Source organism: Canis lupus, chromosome 21 (genome assembly GCF_048164855.1).
Source record: "Canis lupus baileyi chromosome 21, mCanLup2.hap1, whole genome shotgun sequence".
Taxonomy (NCBI): Eukaryota; Metazoa; Chordata; class Mammalia; order Carnivora; family Canidae; genus Canis; species Canis lupus.
In genome coordinates this window covers 6,834,575-6,854,099 of record NC_132858.1, presented here as the reverse complement: position 1 = coordinate 6,854,099, position 19,525 = coordinate 6,834,575, and the positions used below count along the sequence as shown (strand labels likewise).

The 19,525-nt window shown below is 44.1% G+C and overlaps 2 protein-coding genes across 2 annotated transcripts in view; one reads left to right on the top strand and one right to left on the bottom strand.

Annotated features, from left to right (window-relative positions):
* LOC140612560 (large ribosomal subunit protein bL21m-like) overlaps nucleotides 1-19,525 on the top strand; it is a 74,901-nt gene that overhangs the window by 12,023 nt on the left and 43,353 nt on the right. The window lies entirely within an intron of this gene.
* LOC140612558 (uncharacterized) lies at nucleotides 33-19,180 on the bottom strand. Its single transcript, XM_072790229.1, has 2 exons — nucleotides 4,592-19,180; nucleotides 33-4,402 (listed from the first exon to the last, which is right to left on the bottom strand). Exons 1-2 carry the CDS (start codon nucleotides 19,062-19,064, stop codon nucleotides 4,161-4,163), a joined length of 14,715 nt encoding a protein of 4,904 aa, XP_072646330.1. The 5' UTR covers nucleotides 19,065-19,180; the 3' UTR covers nucleotides 33-4,160.

Genomic DNA, 19,525 nt, shown 5'->3' with positions numbered 1-19,525 from the left:
GGGACTTATGAAACACTTCCACATGTACTGGCTCACTGAGTTCTTTTACTTTTATTTATGTATTTATTTTAAAGATTGTATTTATTTACTCATGAGAGACACACAGAGAGCCAGAGACATAGGCATACGGAGAAGCAGGTTCCATGTGGGGAGTCCAGTGCGGGACTTGATCCCAGGACCCTGGAATCACAACCTGAGCCGAAGACAGACGTTCAACCACTGAGTCACCCAGGTGTCCCAGGCTCACTGAATTCTTGAAGAAATTCTGTAAGGCAGGCAGGCTGGTTTGGCACCCTGTAGGCAGGTGAGGCGGTTGTTCAGGGAAGCAAAGACTAAAATCCACGTCTCTGAGTTCAGAACTCTTTACACCTTGGAGAAGGAGGATCGTTTCCAGCTGTACGAATCGCAATGAGTTTATCTAACAGATGCCTCGCTGATAAGACAGTCAGATGTTGAAATATATGCATGTAAATTCAAATAGAGTTAACTTCACATGTTCTGAATTCTGTTTACCTGAAAGACTGGAAATTTATTCACTTTTTATAAAGATATTTTATTTATGAGAGAGAGCACGCACATGAGCAGGGGGAGGGGCAGAGGGAGAAGCAGACTGCCTGCTGAGCAGGGGGCCTGACTACAGGGTTCCATCCCAGGACCCCAGGACCGTGACCCAAGCCAAAGGCGACGCCCAACCGAGCCACCCAAGCTTTTTTTTTTATTCAAGCACAAGTCTCGTTTTCCACTTAATCATTATTTTGAAAATCATAGGAGGAATAAGATGCATGTTTGGAAAGAATTCAAATGAGATGACAGTTCATCAAGTTACCTGCCGCAGGGAATGAGGAAAACTCATAACCGTTTATTTATTTTCCAGTTTCCTTTTCAGAGGGTGTAGCTCAGACTAGCGCTGTTGAGAAGGCCAAGGAGCCAGAGTAGGTGAGAGCAGTGACTCAGAAGGGCGACAGGCCCCCTGGGAACCGGCCTGGCTGGGCAGGTGCTGCCCCGGGTGGGGGTGGGGGTGGGGGTCCCCGCACACGGCCCTGGCAGCTCCCGCGGTCGAGCAGGCGCCACCTACAGGGGGAAGCGCGCTCTGCCACCTGACCTTCCCGAGAGCAACACCTTTTACCGCCAAATCCAGGGAAAGAGAGACTTGGGTGCAGAGCTGTGGCCATGTGTCCTTGCACCCCAGTGGAAGTGTTCTTTGGTTTCAAAGACCTTGTAGTACTGCTGGCAAGACCAGTGGATAGGAAGAGAGAGGATCAATAGTGCATGGCTGCACCTGACTGCATGGTTACAGAGGACCATGTGGCTCAGAGCTGGAGGGGCCGCAGGGGGAGGCTGGGGTGAGTGGGAGACCTCTTATCTGGACCCTTCTTGCTTTGGTTTTAATGTAACGTAATACATGTATGTGTCTTCACCTTAAAAGAACGTTTACTTCAGAGAACACCAGGAGAAACCCCCACTTTGTTTAAAATCTCTTTCTCGGGGCACCTGGGTGGCTCAGTGGTTGAATGTCTGCCTTCGGCCCAGGTTGTGATCCCGGGTTGAGTCCCACATCGGGTTCCCTCTCAGGGATTCTGCTTCTCTCTCTCTGCCTATGTCTCCCTGCCTCTCCTTCTGTATCTCTCCTGAATAAATATATAAAACCTTAAAAAAAAAATCTTTCTCTTAGACCTCTAGACAATAGGAAATCTATGGGAATAACATGGAAGGATGCAAGTAGCTTCTAAAATAATTCAGAAGAGCTTTGAGAGTTTTTAAATCCATTGTCTTGGTCAAATCAATCTCTTATTAAGAAGGCTTTAGCAAGAATTTTTTTTTTTTTTTTAATTTAGTTTAGTAGTTTCGAAACAAACACCAAAATAAAGAGAATAAGGAGGGCAGCCCCGGTGGCGCAGCGGTTTAGCGCCGCCTGCAGCCCGGGGTGTGATCCAGTCATCGGGCTTCCTGCATGGAGCCTGCTTCTCCCTCTGCCTGTGTCTCTGCCTCTCTCTCTCTCTCTCCCCCGCCCCCTCTCTCTACATTTCTATGAATAAATAAAATCTTTAAAAAAATGCTACAATTCCATAGCAAGACAGACAACTCAACATTTAAAAATAGGCCAAAGAGGGGTGCCTGGGTGTCTTAGTTGGTTAATCTTCTGACTTCAGTTCAGGTCATGATCCAGGGTCCTGGGGTCGAGCCCCCAGTCAGGCTTCCTGCTCGGCAAAGAGTCTGCTTCTCCCTCTACCCCTCTCCCTACCTGTGTCCGTTGTTTCTCTCATACTCTATCAAGTAAATACATTAAAAAATCTTTATTTTTTAAAGATTTTATTTATGTATTCATGAGAGACACAGAGAGAGGCAGAGACACAGGCAGAGGGAGAAGCAGGCTCCAAACAGGAAGCCCAATGCAGGACTTGATCCCAGGATCCTGGGACTCAGGGATTACACCCTGAGCCAAAGGTAGACGCTCAACTGCTGAGCCACCCAGGAACCCCAAAAACAAAATCTTTAATTGGGCAAAAGATATGAACAGGTGCTTCCCAGAAGATATATGAATGGCTAATAAGCACATGACAGATGTTCTATATCATTATTCATCAGGAAAATGTGAAAATGACAATGAAACACCACTATACACCCTTAAAATTGGCTAAAATTAAAGACTTATTCCTATACACTGCTGATAGGAATATAAAATTATACCACCAATTTGGAAAACAGGCAAATTTTTTAAAAAGTTTAACACACTCCAGACATATGACCAATCAACCTAAGATGGCATATCTTGGTAGAACAATACCATCTCAGGTATTTATCAAGAGAAAAAGAAAAAAAAGGCCAGCCCGGGTGGCTCAGCAGTTTAGCGCCGCCTTCAGCCCAGGGCGTGATCTGGAGACCCGGGATCAAGACCCACATCGGGCTCCCTGCCTGGAGCCTGCTTCTCCCTCTGCTTGTGTCTCTGCCTCTCTCTCTGCATCTCTCTGTGTCTCTCGTGATAAATAAATAAAATCTTAAACAAAAAAATTCCCACAAAGAAGTGCACATGGATGTTCGGAACAGCTTTATTTTAATATTCCCAGAAGGCAAAGAACCCAAATGTCTCAAGGAAGATGGCTAAACAAATTATGGTATTTGTATAATGAAATTCTATTCAGCAATAAAAATTAGTTCTCATTCAAAACCACTATTTTGAATGAAAAAAATCATGCAAAAATAGGACATACTACCTGATTTCATTATATAAAATCCTAGAACATGCAAACCACTGTATGGTGACAGAAAGAAAGGGCAGTGCTGTCTGGGAACAGGAGTAGGGAAAAGAATGGATGACAAAGGAACCCAAAAAAACTTGGGGGAGGGATAGTGACTGTAGTGACACTGTTATGGTTATTTACACATGTCAAAGCTAATCAGTATGGTTTCACTCATACATGGAATATAAGAAATAGTGAAAAGGATTATAAGGGAAAGGGGAGGGGAATTGAGTGAGAAAAATTAGGAAGACAAACCATGAGACTCCTAACTGGGAAATAAACCAAGGATTTGGGAAGGGGAGGTTGGTGGGAGCGGGATAGGGTAACTGGGGGACGGGCAATGAGGAGGGCACTTGATAGGATGAGCACTGGATGTTATAATCTATATTGAAAATTTGATTTAAATTTTAAAAATGTAAAAAAAAAAGAGCTGATCATACTGTATGCTTTAAGTATGTATACTGTAAAGATGCATTCTATTGTACTTCAATGGTACCTCAGTAAAAGTATAAAAAATTTTAACAGGAATTAGCAGTACTCTAGGACCAAAACCCACCATCCAAAACAATGGGAGAAATCTCTACTTGGAAGACTTGCTAGTATCAGGAGGCCAATAAGAGTCAAGTCCCCTCTGACTCCTCTTAGTAAACTGTCACCATAGGAATTTCATCACTGTCAGTGTAAGACTCAAATATACCCATATCCCTTCTCATGAATAAGCATAAGCACATTAAAAACAATAATAACAACAACCAAAAAAAAACAATACTTCATATGATCAGCATGATTAACATCTTGGGAATTAATCAACATGGTTAAGAAACCACTCCCCCTAGGTCTCTTTTATTTTTCAAAGATTTCAACAATAACGATTGTTTTACAATACTTGTCAAATGAGGGTACTTGATTGCTTACAAAATCTCAGATTAATCCTAAACTTCGATGGCTCCTCTCAGAGGGACTGCGACATCTCCTCTCAGAGGGACTGCGACATCTCCTCTCAGAAGGGCTCCGATGGCTCTTTACAGAGAGACTGCGATAGCTCCTCTCAGAGGGACTGTGATGGCTCTTCTGAGAAGGACTGCGATGGCTCCACTGAGAGGGACGGTGATGGCTCTTCTGAGAAGGACTGCGATGGCTCCTCTCAGAGGGACTGTGATGGCCTTTCTGATAAGGACTGCGATGGCTCCACTGAGAGGGACGGTGATGGCTCTTCTGAGATGGACTGTGAGGGCTCCTCTCAGAAGGACTGTGATGTCTTTTTTCAGAGAAACTGTGATGGCTCCTCTCGGAGGGACTGTGATGACTCTTTTGAGGACTCCGAAGGCTCCTCTTAGAGGGACTGTGATGACTCTTTTGAGGACTTCGAAGGCTCCTCTCAGAGGGACTGTGATGACTCTTTTGAGGACTTCGATGGCTCCTCTCAGGGGGACTGTGATGACTCTTTTGAGAAGGACCGTGATGCCTCCTCTCAGAGGCACTGTGATGGCTCTTTTGAGAAGGACCACGATGGCTCCTCTCAGAGGCACCGTGATAGCTCCTTCCAGAGAGACTACGAGGGCTCCTATCAGAGGGACTGTGATGGCTTTTTTCAGAAAGACTGTGATGGCTCCTCTCACAGGGACTGTGATGACTCTTTTGAGGAAGACTGCGATGACTCCTCTCAGAGGCACTTTGATGGCTCCTCTCAGAGAGACTGTGATGGCTTTTTTCAGACAGACTGTGATGGCTCCTCTCAGAGGGAATGTGATGGCTCTTCTGAGAAGTACTTCGATGGCTCCTCTCAGAGGGACTGCGACATCTCCTCTCAGAGGGACTGCGATGGCTCCTTACAGAGGTATTATATGGGGTTCTCTCCCTTAAGAAGCTGTGGTTTTGCTTCTTGGGTGCGAGTTTCTCTTTAAGGTGGCTGTGTGAGGTTCTGTGAGGTGAACCATGTAGATTTCTCCCTCCGACTTGAACTCCGGTTCCTGTTTTGGAGTTCTTGGACTCCTGGCTAGAGATTTCACTTCTGTAGAGCTTTTTCTTACCTTTGCTGCTAGAGTCATTTTGAACAATACCCATAGGCTGTCCAAGTGAACTGGTTTTGAAAGCGGCACTTCCTTGGGAAACTATGGGCTTAGGCAGTTGGGTACGTCTGAGTTGGAAAGAGCTATCTCTTTCTGGTGGTTGAGCTGATCTGAATTGCTCTCTTTCTTCCCATAACATGTTCTGCTTAGTGGTTATGTCTACTGGCTTTACCTTAACAACTGACATCCTGTCTCTTTTGATATCTCTTGATAGGTAATCATTTCTGGCTCTTTGTTTTAGATGCTGGTTTTTGCTTGACCACGAATGGTCTGGCCGTGGCCTGTCCACGGGCTTCTGCCCAGCAGAAGTCATAATTCTGTGTGCTGTCTGCAATGCTTGCTTTAGGCCTTGAAAAAGCAGTTGAATGAATTTGGGTTGGGAGGATTTCTTAGATTGTCTTCTTAAAGACGCAGAGGTAGTTTGAGATGTTCCAGTCCTCTTGCTTCTTACCTGGGCTGGTAATTCCCTAGAAGGACTCTGTATTATGCTTCTACCGTTTGTGTAGAGTTTTGTGTTTTGTGTTCTGCTTCCCTTGGTGATTCTTTTCATTGGGTATGGGTATTTTGGATTATGGGTCTTTTTGGTTTTCCTTTTAGCCCATTTTACATTCTGATTGCTTTCAGAGACACTCTCTGGTAGAGAGTGAACCTGACTAAATTCATAGAGCCCCGGCTTTCTAATTTCTGTCTTTCCTACTAGGTCAGGGCCTCTATACTGCCTTCGCCTGATGTGGACTCGTACAGGAGAAGGAGACTGGGAAGATTCAGACTGGAAATATATCGTAGAAGTAGGACTCTTGGAAGCTCGAGTATAGACTTTCGCTGTCCTTAGCGATGGTGATATAGGACTTCGTGGTGTGATGGGTCTGTCTCTTCTGTGGTACTTTGGGACTTGGGGTCTTTTCCCAGTTTGCAACCTAAAGCCAAGTTGCAACCTAATCTCTCCGTGGCCCTCAGGAGTGCGTACAAGGTGGAGCTGTGGATAGATAAGAAGGTAAGGTCCGAAAGTGCCCTGTAATTTATGACAGCAATTAAATCCTGCACATCGGCCACACTGTAAGCAGATAGGGTATTTTAAAACCAGACCTGAAGTTAGAGGTGGAGGTACATTTGGGGGTATTTGACTCCTTAACAGTTTTGCTGCTATTTTTAGCTGCAGATCTTGTAGCAACTGGAACTGTTCTGAGAAGTCAGTCTTGGCCTGGTGGGGAAGGTAACTTGGCTTGAGACTGTGTTGGGACTCAAAACTCAAAGAGTTCTCACTCTCTTCCACTGGAACAGAATCTTTCCTGGTGAAAACTATATTGAAGGAAGACTCTAGCTGTACTGGGGCAGGAGGCTGGCCCTCTGATGTGCTGAATGGTATGTGCTGAAAGATGTCCTGGGATATATCAGTGAGCTTTGAACTTCTCTTTAATCTCACTCTAGTCCCAGAATATTGCTGTATTATGGAGGACATGGAGCTACGTGTCCATATTCTTAAGGCTGTTCTTTGCTCGTGACCACGACATGAAGTGTGCCTCTGAATGTAGTTTCTGGCCACTGAAGGCTGAGGAATAACACCTCGACCTTTCTCTAGCAGACTCTGGGAAGGCTTCATCAGTTCAGCTGGAACCCCAAATAAATTCTGGATAGATTGACGGATATCTCTAGTGGCTCTTTCCATTAAAGATGTTGGAGAACAAAGCTTCCTTTCCATCGTGGTTCCCAAGACATCCCCCAACATTAGCATATTGGAGAGATATTTTCGAGGTAGTCGCTGTCTCCAGGAGTGACTCTCCCAGACGTTCTGTTGTCTGCCCAGGACAGAGCTGGTAAGGCCTCTTTGAATTCTTGAGCCTGAGTGGAATGTCCTAGGTGGTGATCTCCAGCTTTGTGGTGGATGTTGGGATAGGCCCTGGAGTGAGTTCCCTAGCTCTTCCACCTGCTTCTTGTCAGTCGTCTTAGATAGGACACCCACTCCTGAGCTCTCAAAATGTGGAGTTTCTACAATGTTAGCTATCTTATCAGAGAGTTGATTGTGAAGGGAAAAGGGAAGAGTTGAAGATTGTATCATAGTAGGGTCTATAAAGGACTCTTCAGGCTGAAAAATATCTGTCCCAATGTTTCTTATATCCAAGGCCCTTGATACTTCTGGCACCTCAAAATCACAAAGGCTTCCGAATTCTGTTTCACCAGAACTTGTGATGAGGGAGTTGGAAGAGTTATGGAGAAATCTAGAGAGATAGTTCTCTATTTGTAACTCCTCTCTTGATGTAAAATCCTCACATTCCCTATTCTGATATACCTGTCGTAGATTCAAATCCTCAGATTCCATCATTTGAGGAGGGCTTATTTTTATCCCTATTGCTTTCACAGCCTGAAGCCCTTGTTCATGAGTGAACACTGCAGGCTCCTCAAAGGGACATGCTGGCTGTGAGAGTAATTCTGCAGATTTCACATGGGTATTTGGCCTTGGAGTTAATTCCACGGGTTCTACCATTTCTTGAAGATTGAAACAATCTATTACTTCTATCGCTGATCCTAATGCTACTCCTATTGGTTCTACAACCTGAGCAATTGGCCCTGGTGCTAACTCCTCAGATTTTACAATTTGAAGTGGTGGCCATGGGATTAACACAGTCTTTACAATCTGAAAGCCTGTCAACTTCATTATGTCCAAAATTTGGTGTGTTGGCTCTGTGGTTAATTCTTTAGATTTTACACTTTGCAACCACAGCTCTGAGGTAAACTCAGAGGGTCTCACATCTTGCAGTTTTGGGGTCAGCTGAACATAGTCTATCATTTGAAAGGCTGGCCCTGGGGTTAATGCTACAGACTTCACAACCTGAAGTGGTGGCCCAGGAGTCACTTTCACATACTCAGTAACTTTTTGGGGGGCTCCCGGGGTTATTCCTATTGAGAGCGCAGCTTGAAGCTGTGTCTTTGTGGATCCTGGGACTTGATCTAGTGGCTTTGGACTAATCCTCATAACTTCTGTAATTTGAGCCCGTACTCCTGGAGCTCTCTGTGAATATTTTATACTTTGATTCTGTGACTGTGGTAGCCCCACTGATCCATTCTCTGGCTGCCATGTCTCAGATGTGAGCTCTACAGACTCTGTGTGTCCTACAGCTTGACCTGTTTGCTTTTGGAGCAACTCTAAAGATTGTCTCCTTTGAAGCCATTGCCTAGAGGTTAAACCCACAGATTCAGGAACTTGATATCCTAGCCCTGATGTCATTTCTGGAGATTCTGGAACATGATGCAATGGCTTTGTAATCAGTGCGTCAGATTCTCCTCTTTGCAGTCTTTTCTCAGAGATCACCTCCACAAATTCTAGTGCTTGAGGATAGGGCCTAGGACATCTCTCTGAATATCCAGTGGTTTCGCTTACTGGCTTTGGGGTCACTCCGAGGAATTCCTTCCCTTTTTGCCTTGCCTTGGAGGTCAATCCCACAGTTTCTGTAGTGTGATGCCTGGGCTCTAGTGTAATCTCTTCAAATCCTACAGCTTGCTGCAGTGGCCTTGTATGTAACTCTCTCAAATCTCTAAGTTGAGGCCGTGACTCAGAGAGCAACTCTAGAGTTTCTGGGATTTGGTAGCTTTTCTTTAGGGTTAATTTCGAGGATTTAGAACCTTGATTCCTTAGCACTGGAGTCCGATCAACAGATTCTGGTACTTGAAGATCTAGCCTTAGAGGCACTCTTGAAGAATCCATGGCTTTACTTGTTGGCTTTGGGGTCAACTCCACAGATTTTTCTGTGGTTTCGTTGCCTTGATGTGCCAACCTTTCTGTGATGTGATAAACTGGTATTGAAATCAAATTCATAGATTTAGGGACTTGATGCTTTGGTGTCGGGATCATCTCTGCACATTCTACAAACTGATGCCCTGGCCTAGGGATTATCTCAGAGTCTGTGATTTGATAGCTTCTTTTCCGATTTAGCATCTCAGCTTTTGTTCCTTGAAGCAGTGCCCCCGGTGCTAACTCTACAGATTTTGTATCTTGCTGTAGAGAGGCTGAGGACAATTTCACATGTTTTATACTTTGCAACTTTGGATCTGGAGTAAACTCCAAAGATTTCTCATCTCGTTGCTGTGATTCTGGAGACCAATCTGAAAATTTAACGCTAGTCAACAATGGTCCTGGTGCAAACTTTTTAGTTGCCTCCGGTGCCAACACCACCGATTTCATACCTTGCCATCCTGAAGTCAGCTCTCGACAATTCGTACCTTGCTGTTGGAACCCTGGTGTCAATTCTACCGAGTTCATATCTTGAAAACATGGCTCTGGTGCAAAGGCCTCAGAGTTAGCATGTGGTGACTTGAGGCATGTTGACAACCCTAAAGAATTAGCACTTTGACAATGTGGCAATAGGTTTGATTTCAAAGATTTCACATCTTGAGAACGTGGCTCTGATTCAAACACCACAGATTTCTGCCGGAGGCAAGAATTCAAATCCTTAGAATTCACATTTTGAGGTTGCGGTCCTGGTTTCAACTCCAGAGATTTCACATCTTGAAAACACAGCTTTGGTGCAAACACCACAGATCTCACACTATGTTGTCTAAGGTGTGAGGGCAACTCCTCAGAATTCATACCTTGAGGATGTGGCCCTGGATTTAACTCCACATATTTCATTTTTTTAAAACATGGCTCTAGTGCAAACGTCTCACATTTCAAGTCTTGCAGCTCGGAGCCTGAAATCAGTTTCACAGAATTTGCACCACAAAGCAGTGGCTCTTTGTTCATCTCCACCGACTTTACATCGTTAAGCAGTGGCTCTGGTAAAAATAACACAGATTTCATACCATTTAACGGAGAGCCTAAAGTGAACACCGACTGTACAACTTGTGGCTGTGACCCACAGTGATTCTCCAAAAACTGGATTTCTGGAAACTTTGTCCCTGGAATTAACTCAGAAGATTTTACACCTTGCCAATATGCTCCAGCGTTGAACAGAATAGATTTTGTACCTTGATATTCTGATGTAGGGTTAGTTTCAGAGGGCTTTGTGCCGTGCATCTGTGGCCCTGGATTAAACTTTATGGAATTTATGCATTGAAGTTCTAACCCTGGTTTCAAATCAGAAGAATTCATGCTTTGCAGCTGTGGGCCCCAGTTGAACTCCCGTGATGTTATACCTTGAAACTGTGTCCCTGGAGTCAATTCACATTTCACATTTTGTAAATGTTGCATAGGGTTGAACATAACAGATTTTACACCTAGAACTTCCGTTCCCAGATTCAAATCAAAAGGTCCCATACCTTGACATTTAATCCCTGAAGTCAACTCAAAAGATTGTATACCTTGCAAAGGCGGCCCAAGTATGCACCCCGTAGAATTTACACATGGTAATTTTGACTCTGGATTCAACTCAGAAGAATTTACACACTTCACCTGTGGCCCAGGGTTGCATTCCATAGGTGCTACACCTAGAAACTTTGACGCTGGAATCAATTCAGATTTCAAACATTGCAAATGTGATTCCAAGTTGAACACCACAGATGTCTCACTTTGCTTCTTAGTCCCTGGATTCACCTCAGATCCCATACCTTGACATTTTGTCCCTGAAGTCAACCCGAAAGACTGTACGCCTTCCAAAAGTGGCCCACGTTTGCACCCCATAGAATTTACACATTGTAATTTTGGCTCTGCATTCAACTCAGAAGAATTTACACACTTCATCTGTGGCCCAGGGTTGCATTCCATAGGTGCAACACCTAGAAACTTCGACCCTGGAATCAATTCAGATTTCATATCTTGCAAATGCCGGTCAGGGTTGAACACCATAGGTATCTCACTTGCAATCTCTGTCCCTGAACTCACTTCAGAAGACTTCATACCTTGAAGTTTTGAAACTAAAGTTAATTCAGAAGGGTTTATACCTTGCAAAGGTGGCTCAGGGTTGCATCCAAAAGAATTTACGCACTGCAGTTTTGGGTTTGAAATAAATGCAGAAGAATTCACACCTTGCACATGTGGCCCAAGGCAGAACACCTGAGATTTTATACCTTGAAGCCCCGGCTGAGGATTCAACTCAGATTTTACACCTTTCAATTGTGGCCCAGTGCTGAATGCCACAAGATTTGTACACTGAAGCTGTGGCCCTGGATTCAATTCAGAGGATTTCCCACCTTGTAATTTAGGCTCATGCTTGAATTCCAGAAATTGCTCATATGGAAGCTTCACGTCTGTGCACAACTCAGATTTTATCTCTTGTAGCTGTGGCCCAGGATTGAGCTCAAAAGACTGCATACCTTGAAGCATACCTGTTCCCTTGCATAACTCGGGAGATTTCACATCTTGCAACTGCTGCTCGGGATTGAATTCCATAGCTTTCACATCGTGAAGCTTTGTCTCTTTGCATAATTCTGAAGATTTTATATGTTGCAGATGTGGTCCAGGATTGTATACCATAAATTTCATACTTTGAAGCTCTGGCCATGGTTTCAACTTACAAGATTTCTCTTCTTGCCACTGTTTCCCAGCTTTGAACTCAGAAGATATCACACTGCAAGTCTTTGATTTCAAGGCTAACTCAGAGGGGTTTGCAACCTGAAATTCTGGGTCATGTTTGACTTCTGTCGTTTTCATTATTCGAAGGTTTATGGACTCAGGAGATTTTGCACCTTGCAACTTTGCCCCGGGGTTGAATTTCATAGATTTCACACCTTGAAGGTGTGCCCCTGGTGTCAACATATGCAGTTTCCTGTTTTGTAACTGTGGGGCTGACCCAAACCCCAAAGATTTCACATCTTTGACCTTTGCACCTAGAGTCCATTCAAGAGATTTCATATCTTGCTTCATGGGTCTGGCAAGGAACTCCACAGATTCTCCACTTTGAAGCTTTGTTTCTGGTGCCAACTCAGAAGAGGTTACACCTTGTAACTGTGGAACAGGTTTTAACTCAACTGATTTCAAATCTCGAAGCCTGCACTCAGGTATCCAATCAGATTTCTCACCTTGTCTCTGTGGTCCAGGGTTGAACTCCACCGGTTTCATACCTTGAAACTTCCTCTTCTGGGTTAAATTAGATTTCCCACCTTGTAGCTTTGGACCATGGTTGAACTCAGAGGATTTCACTTCTTGAAGCTTTGACCCTGGGATCACTTTAGAAGACTTCATACCTTGAAAGTGTGATCTAGAACTGAACCCCGTAGATTTTGTATCTTGAAGCTTTATACCCATGATCAACTCAGAGCATTTCACATCTTGTAACTGTGGGCCTGATTTCACAGCTGGAAACTTCCTCCCCAGGGTCAAATCAGAAGATTTCTCACCTTGTAACTTTGGATTAGGTTTCAGTTCTACAGATTTCATACCTTGAAGCTTTTCCCTTGGGATCACTTGAGAAGACTTCACATCCTGCAAGTGTGGTCCAGACTTGAAATTCGTAGATTTAATGTCTTGAAGCTTTATACCCATGATCAACCTAGAAGGTTTCATATCTTGTAACTGTGGGGCTGACTTGAAATCCACTGATTGCACCTTTTGAAGCTTTGTCCCTGATATCAGTTCGGAAGATTTCATACCCCTCAACTGTGGCCCAGGTTTGAACTTCACAGATTCCACATCTTGACACTCTGTTTCTGAGATTAACTTAGAACATTTCTCTCCTTGAAACTGTGGCTCAGGGCTGGACGCCAGTTTCATATTTGGAAGCTCTGATCCAAGGTTCAGGTCCGAGGATTTCACAACTTGCGTCTGGGGACTGGGGTCGCTTTCTTTATGTTTTACACTTTGAAGCTTTGACTGTGAGGTCCCCTCAGCAGCATTCACACCTTGTAACGATGACCCAAACAAATCTGTAAATTTGGCACCTTGAATCTTTGTCCCTGCAGTCGGTTTAGAAAAGGTTATGCCTTCCATCTGGGAACTTGGATTTAACTCAATAAATGTCATATCTTGGGACTTTATCTCAGGTGATAACTTAGAAGATTTTAGATCTTGCCACTGTGACCCAGAGTTGAAATTCTCAGATTTCACACCTTGAAGCTTTGTCCGAAGAGTCAACTCAGATGACTTCATCCTTTTCAAGTGTCGTGGGGAGTTCAGCTCTATAGTTGTACCACTTTGTAATTGTGACACTTGGCTTAATACCCCAGATTTTGTGTCAGGAAGCTGTGGCCCTTGCGCAAGCACTAGAGACCTCCCACCTTGAAGCTGTGCTCTTGGGGATGACTGTAAGGATTTCACTTCTTGAAGCTTTGGTCCTGCAGTCAATTTAGTAGATTTCCTATCATGCAAGCAAAGCCTAGATTTGAATGTCATAGATTTTATATCACAAAACTTTGACTTTGAAGTCAGGTCACATGATTTCACACTTCTAACCTGTAGACAAGGTTTCAAATCGAAACCTTGAGGCTGATGTTCCTGGAGTGATGACGAAGATTGTATATCTTGGAGCTTTGGCCTTGGAGTCAACGCAGATGACCTTCTATCTCTTAACTGTTTCAAAGCTTTCAACTCTGCAGACTTGACACCTTGAGATTGTAACCCAAGATTTAACTCTACAGATTTCACAGCTTGGAAATCAGGTCCTGGTATCCACTGAATACGTCTCACAGTTTCAAGCTGTGGCTCTCTTTTGAACCCAATAGTTTTTACATCTTGAAGCTGTGGCTCCGAGGTGGATGCCAAAGCCTTCCCTTTTTGCAGCTGTGGTCCTGGTAGCACCTCAGGGGTTTTCACATTCTGCAGCTGTGGCCCAAAGTTGAACTCTGTATATGTTGCACTTTGAGGTTTTGGCCCTGGAGTCAATTCAGATGACTTCACATCTCTTAACTGTATCGAGGATTTCAACCCTGCAGATTTAACACCTGGAGAATGTGACCCGAGATTTAACTCTACAGATTTCACAGCTTGGAAATCAGGTCCTGGTATCCACTGAATACGTCTCACAGTTTCAAGCTGTGGCTCTTTTTTGAACTCAGTAGTTTTTACATCTTGAAGCTGTGGCTCCGAGGTGGATGCCAAAGCCTTCCCTTTTTGCAGCTGTGGTCCTGGTAGCACCTCAGGGGTTTTCACATTCTGCAGCTGTGGCCCAAGGTTGAACTCTGTATATGTTGCACTTTGAGGTTTTGGCCCTAGAGTCAATTCAGATGACTTTACATCTCTTAACTGTGTCGAAGATTTCAATCCCGCAGATTTAACACCTGGAGAATGTGACCCAAGATTTAAGTCTACAGATTTCACGGCTTGGAACTTAGGTCCCGGTATCCACTGAATACATCTCATACTTTCAAGCAGCGGCTCTTGTTGTAACTCAAGAGTTTTTACACAAAGCTGTGGCTCTGAAGCTGACTCTGAGGGTTTTACTTGGTGCAACTGGGGCCCTGGGGTCAACTTAGGAGATTTTAGGCTTTGCAACTGTGGTTCAAGGTTGAATTCCTTAGGTTTTAAACCTTGAATATTTGATTCAGGAGTCCAATCAAGTGATTTTATATCTTCAAATCCTAACTCAAAATTGAGGTCTTCTAATTTTCTGCCTTTAAATTTTAGTTCTGGAATTAACTCCAAAGACATCCCATCTTCTGCCTTAAGCCTTCTCTTCAATTGCTCTGAATTCTTCCATTGCTGCTTTGATGAGATTACAGATATCTTGCCATCCTGTTCTGGCCCAGAAGTGAAATTCATGAGTGCCATCCCTTGAAACTGTTGGCTTGGGGCTAAGTCTACAGAGTTTACTCCTTGAAACTTTGCTCTTCTGGTTACATTCCCAGATTTTACTTCCTGCTTCTTTACCCGTGGGGTCAATTTCACAGATTTCATATGTTGCAGCTCTGAATCTGGAGTTTCCTCTACAGATTTTAAGCTTTGATGCTTTCCACATGGGGTACTGTCGACAACCTTCCTATCTTGCGTTTGTGGCTCTAAAGTCAATTCCTCAGGTTTCACATCTTGCGGTTCAGACTTTTGGAGCAATGGTCCTGGTGCAAAAGGCACAGATTTCTCACCTTGCATCTTTAGCCCAAATTTCAGTTCCACGGTTTTCACATCTTGCGGTTGTGTTCTCGGGACCATCTCCACTCCTTTGAATTCTTGAATTCTTGCATGCAGAGCCAAGTCAGGTGTTGCAACTTGAAGCTTAGTATCTTTGGTGTCTTTCACAGATTTGACATGTTCTATCCCTTGCACTGTGGTTGTCTCCATAGATTTCTCACCTTCCAGCTGTGGACTGGGGGTTAACAACATAGATTTCATACCTTTTAGACACTGTCCTGTAGCTATGGCCACAGATTTCACATCTTTCAGCTCTGAGATCAACAACTCCGATTTTAAACCTTGACGTTTTGAGCCTGGTGTCAGCTCCATTGGTTTCACACCTCCCACGTGTGGCCCTTGGATCATTTCAGAAGATTTTATAGCTTGTAAATGTGGTCTTCTAGTCGACTCAGAATAGTTTACTCTTGGCAACTGTGACTCAGGAGTCAACTCCATAGATTTTGCATCTGGTTTCTGTGGTTGTGAGACGAATTTATAAGGACCGTTACCTTCCAAGTTAGACATTTGGCCCACCACGAAATGTTTTATGCCTTGAAACAATGTCTCTGGTACTAATACCTCAGGCTTGACCACTTGCTTTTGAGGTCCTGGGGACAACCCCATAGATCTTATTCCTTTCATCTTTGGCTTTGGGGTCAACTCAAAAAATTTCACATGCTGTAGCTGTGGCCCTGAGTTTAACTCTGAAGATTTCACACTGGAAGGTTGACTTCTTGATGTCAGATCACAAAATTTGATATCTTGTAGCCATGGCCCTGAGCTAAGCCCCACCTGTTTTCGATCTTGAAGCCCCGAAGACGTCTTTGCTAATTTAGAATATTGAAGCCCTAATTCTGGGGTCATCTCCACAGAATTCACACCTTCAAACACTGATCCTGGGGTTTGCTCCCCAAATTTGACACCTTGAAGCTTTGGCCCATACGTCAATTCAGAAAATTTCACCTCTTGCTGCCTTGGTCCTAGATTCCGTTCCTGAGACTTCACACCTTGATACTGTAGTTCTTTGGTCAATTTCCTAGATTCCATGCTGTGAAACTGTAATCCTTCAATAGACAGAAGAGATTTCATATTCTCATTCAAGAGCCCTTGGTTTGATTGCAAAGATGATTCTGTTTCAAATCCTACGGACTGTATATCTTGAAGCTGTGTTCCTGGTACACACTGCACACGTTTGAAACCTTGATGCTTTGGTTCTGAGGTCAAATCTGAAAATCTGACATCTTGCAAGCGTGGTCTTGAGTTTTGTTTCACAAATTTCATACTCTGAGTTTGTGATTCTGGAGTCAATTGTACAGACATAACGCTTTGATGGTTTGGCCCTGGGGTTAAATCTAAGGATTTCATCTCTTGCATTGGTGAACCTGGGGTCAGTTCATCAGATTTCACACTGTGATGTGGGGATCCTGAGATTAAATCTACAGGTTTTTCTCCTTGAAGAAGTGGCCCTGGGGATAACTTTGAAAATCTGACACTTTGTAAATGCGGCCCTGGGGTCAATTTCACACCTTGAAGCTGTGCCCCCTTAGTCAAGTCTTCTGATAGTATACTTTGTAGTACTGGTTCTTGTACCAGCTTCTCAGATCCTACCACTCCAGTAGTAGCTAGCTGTTGAATTACATTAACATATTCCACATCTTGTAATTGTGGCTCTGGCTTCAGCTGCATAGACTTTACTCCCTGGAGCTGTGGCTCTGCGGTCAACTCCAGAACATGTCGTTTTGCTCCTGTGATAAATTGTTTAGATCCTTCCATTAATGGGGATGTTCCAGGGGTTGACATCACAGATTTCAAATTTTGCAGTAGTGGCTCTGATTTCTCATATTGCATGCCTGGTCCTAAAGTCAATTCCGGAGATCCTTGTACTAAATATGGTGGTACTGGCATTGTCTCCTGGATATTTTCAACTGGAAGCAATGCCAACCCAAAATTTTCTGTATTCTCATGTTCTGACCTTACGGGCATCTCCGAAGGCTCGGTAACTTGACAATGTGGCTTTAGAGTCATTCCTGTAGATTCCATAACTTGACCTGTTGGTTTTTGTGTTAATGCCATTTGGAGCAAAGCCTCAGAAGTCAGCCGCGCAGTTTCTGTGCCTTGATGGCCTGGTCCCAAGGTCATCTCTGAAAACTTTTGAAAATGTGGCCTTGGCATCATCCCAGCAGTTTCCGTGACTTGCTGTGGGATTAACTTCACAGATTCCTCCTCTTGTGGCCAGATCTCAGAAGCTAAAGCTGCAGAGGCTGTGTCCTGATGCCTTGATCTAGAAGTTGAACCCAGAGATTTCATTGCTTCTAAGTGTGGTTCCATGGTAACTTTCCTTGATTCAACATGTAAGTGTGTTTCAGGAATTAACCTCCCAGATGCTTCCAGTGGTACAGTTAAATCCACAAATTTATTATCATGCATTAGTGGCCCTAGAGTCAACATCTCAGGTTTTGTATGTTGGGGCCGTGGTCCTGGGGTCAATGGCACAGATTTCACACTTTGAAATTGTGGTTCTGAGGCCAACTCCTTATAGTTCATAAAATCGGAATATGGTCCTAGATTCAGATGAACAGACTTCATACCTTGAGACTCTGGGTTCATCACTTCTGGGGTCAGATCTTGAATCTCTGATCCTGGTACCAACTCTGGAGATTCTTGTATTGTGCGTTGAGACATCCGAGTCTCCAAGGCTTTTACGCCTTGGAGCATTGTCTCAAGAGCACCTTGGAATGGCATTGAGTTCATCTGCATAGATTCTAAAGTCTGGCTCAATGGCCTTGGAGTACTTCCTAAAGATGATTGTTTCAACTCCATAGATTCTTTCCTCTGGTGACAAGTGTCAGAGGTCAACTCTGCTTCTGCTCCTTGGTATCCTGGCTCTGTGATCATTCCTGAAGATCCTAAAGCTTGATGCCATGGAGTCAATCCTTCGGGATCTATGGCTTCATGATTTGGCTTGAGGTTGAGCTCTGCAGATTTCACTGCTCGAATGCGTGCCCCTGAAATCGGCTCCTCGTATTTCATACCTTCCACCTGTGTTTTAGGAATCAACCTTCTGCATTCTACCATTCGAGGAATTTTCACATCTTTAAGTAAGAGTGCTGGAGCTATCTCCTCTGGTCTTTCATCAGGTAACCGTGGCTCTGGGGCCAACTCCATGGATTTCATGTCTTCCTGTAGTGGTCTTAGGATCAGTTGATCCACAGCTTTTATATCTGGAAACTCTGGTGGCACGGCCAAATGAACATATTCCAGACCTTGCAACTGTGGACTGGAGGTCAACTCCATTGATTTCCTATTCTGTAACTGTGGTGCTGGGGCTAACTCAGCAGATTTTCCACTTTGCTCTTGTGTTCCTAGAGTTAAACGAATAGATTGCAGACCTTGAAGCTGAGACGTTGGGGCTAACTGCACAGAATTCCCACTTTCCAGCAGTGGAATGGGTGCCAACCCATCAGATTTTACAACCTGCAGTTGAAGTTCTGGGGCCGATTCTATGGAGTTCACAGTTGGGATCAACTGTCCATATTTTGCCATTTGTGGGATTGAACCTGAGGTTCCGTCTATAGGTTTTACATTTTGTAATCCTGGGGATAACTTCATGGAATCCACAACCTTAAGCTGTGGCATTGGCTTCACCCCCAAATAGTCTACATCTGGCAGTAGTGATGTAGTGGTCAATACTGCAGAATCTGTGACTTGATTCAGTGGCTCTTGATTCATTCCCTCAGATGCTGTACTTTGACCCAGTGACCTCGGGACTGTACCTAAAGATTCCATTATTTGATGAGGTGACTGTGTCAACTCAGTTAGATTTGTGACTGTGGGGTCAGAGGCCAACCCTCTAGTCTCTATAGTTTGGTGGCTTTGCCTTGGACTCCTCTCTGAAGGTTCTAAGATTTGATCCCACAGAGTCATCCTTGAAGACTCTATGACTTGATGAGATAGGCCTGGGGTTAATGCCATAGTTTCTGTGCGTTGATGATATGGTTGTGGAGTCATCCCCACAGAGTCCAGCACCTGAATCCATGACCCAGGGGTCAACTCCAGAGGTTCTTTGACTTGAGATACTGGCCTTGAGGTCAAATCCGGAGTTTCCACAATTTGTGATTGTGATGCTATGATCATTCCCATGGGTGACCCCAGGGCTACTGGAGTTACCTTTAGAGAATGTATGGATTGATGTGATGGCATTGGAATCACCCCTACTGATTCTGTGACTTTAGGTGGTGGCTTTGGAG

What these genes read in the sequence shown, in the direction of transcription:
- LOC140612558 (XM_072790229.1), bottom strand. Translation starts at nt 19,064, where the DNA reads ATGGAATCTTTAGGTACAGTCCCGAGGTCACTGGGTCAAAGTACAGCA. An exon ending in CCTTCGAAGTCCTCAAAAGA is followed by an intron (nt 4,403 to 4,591) that starts GTCATCACAGTC and finishes CTTATCAGAAAG; the next exon opens with GCCATCACAGTCCCTCTGAG.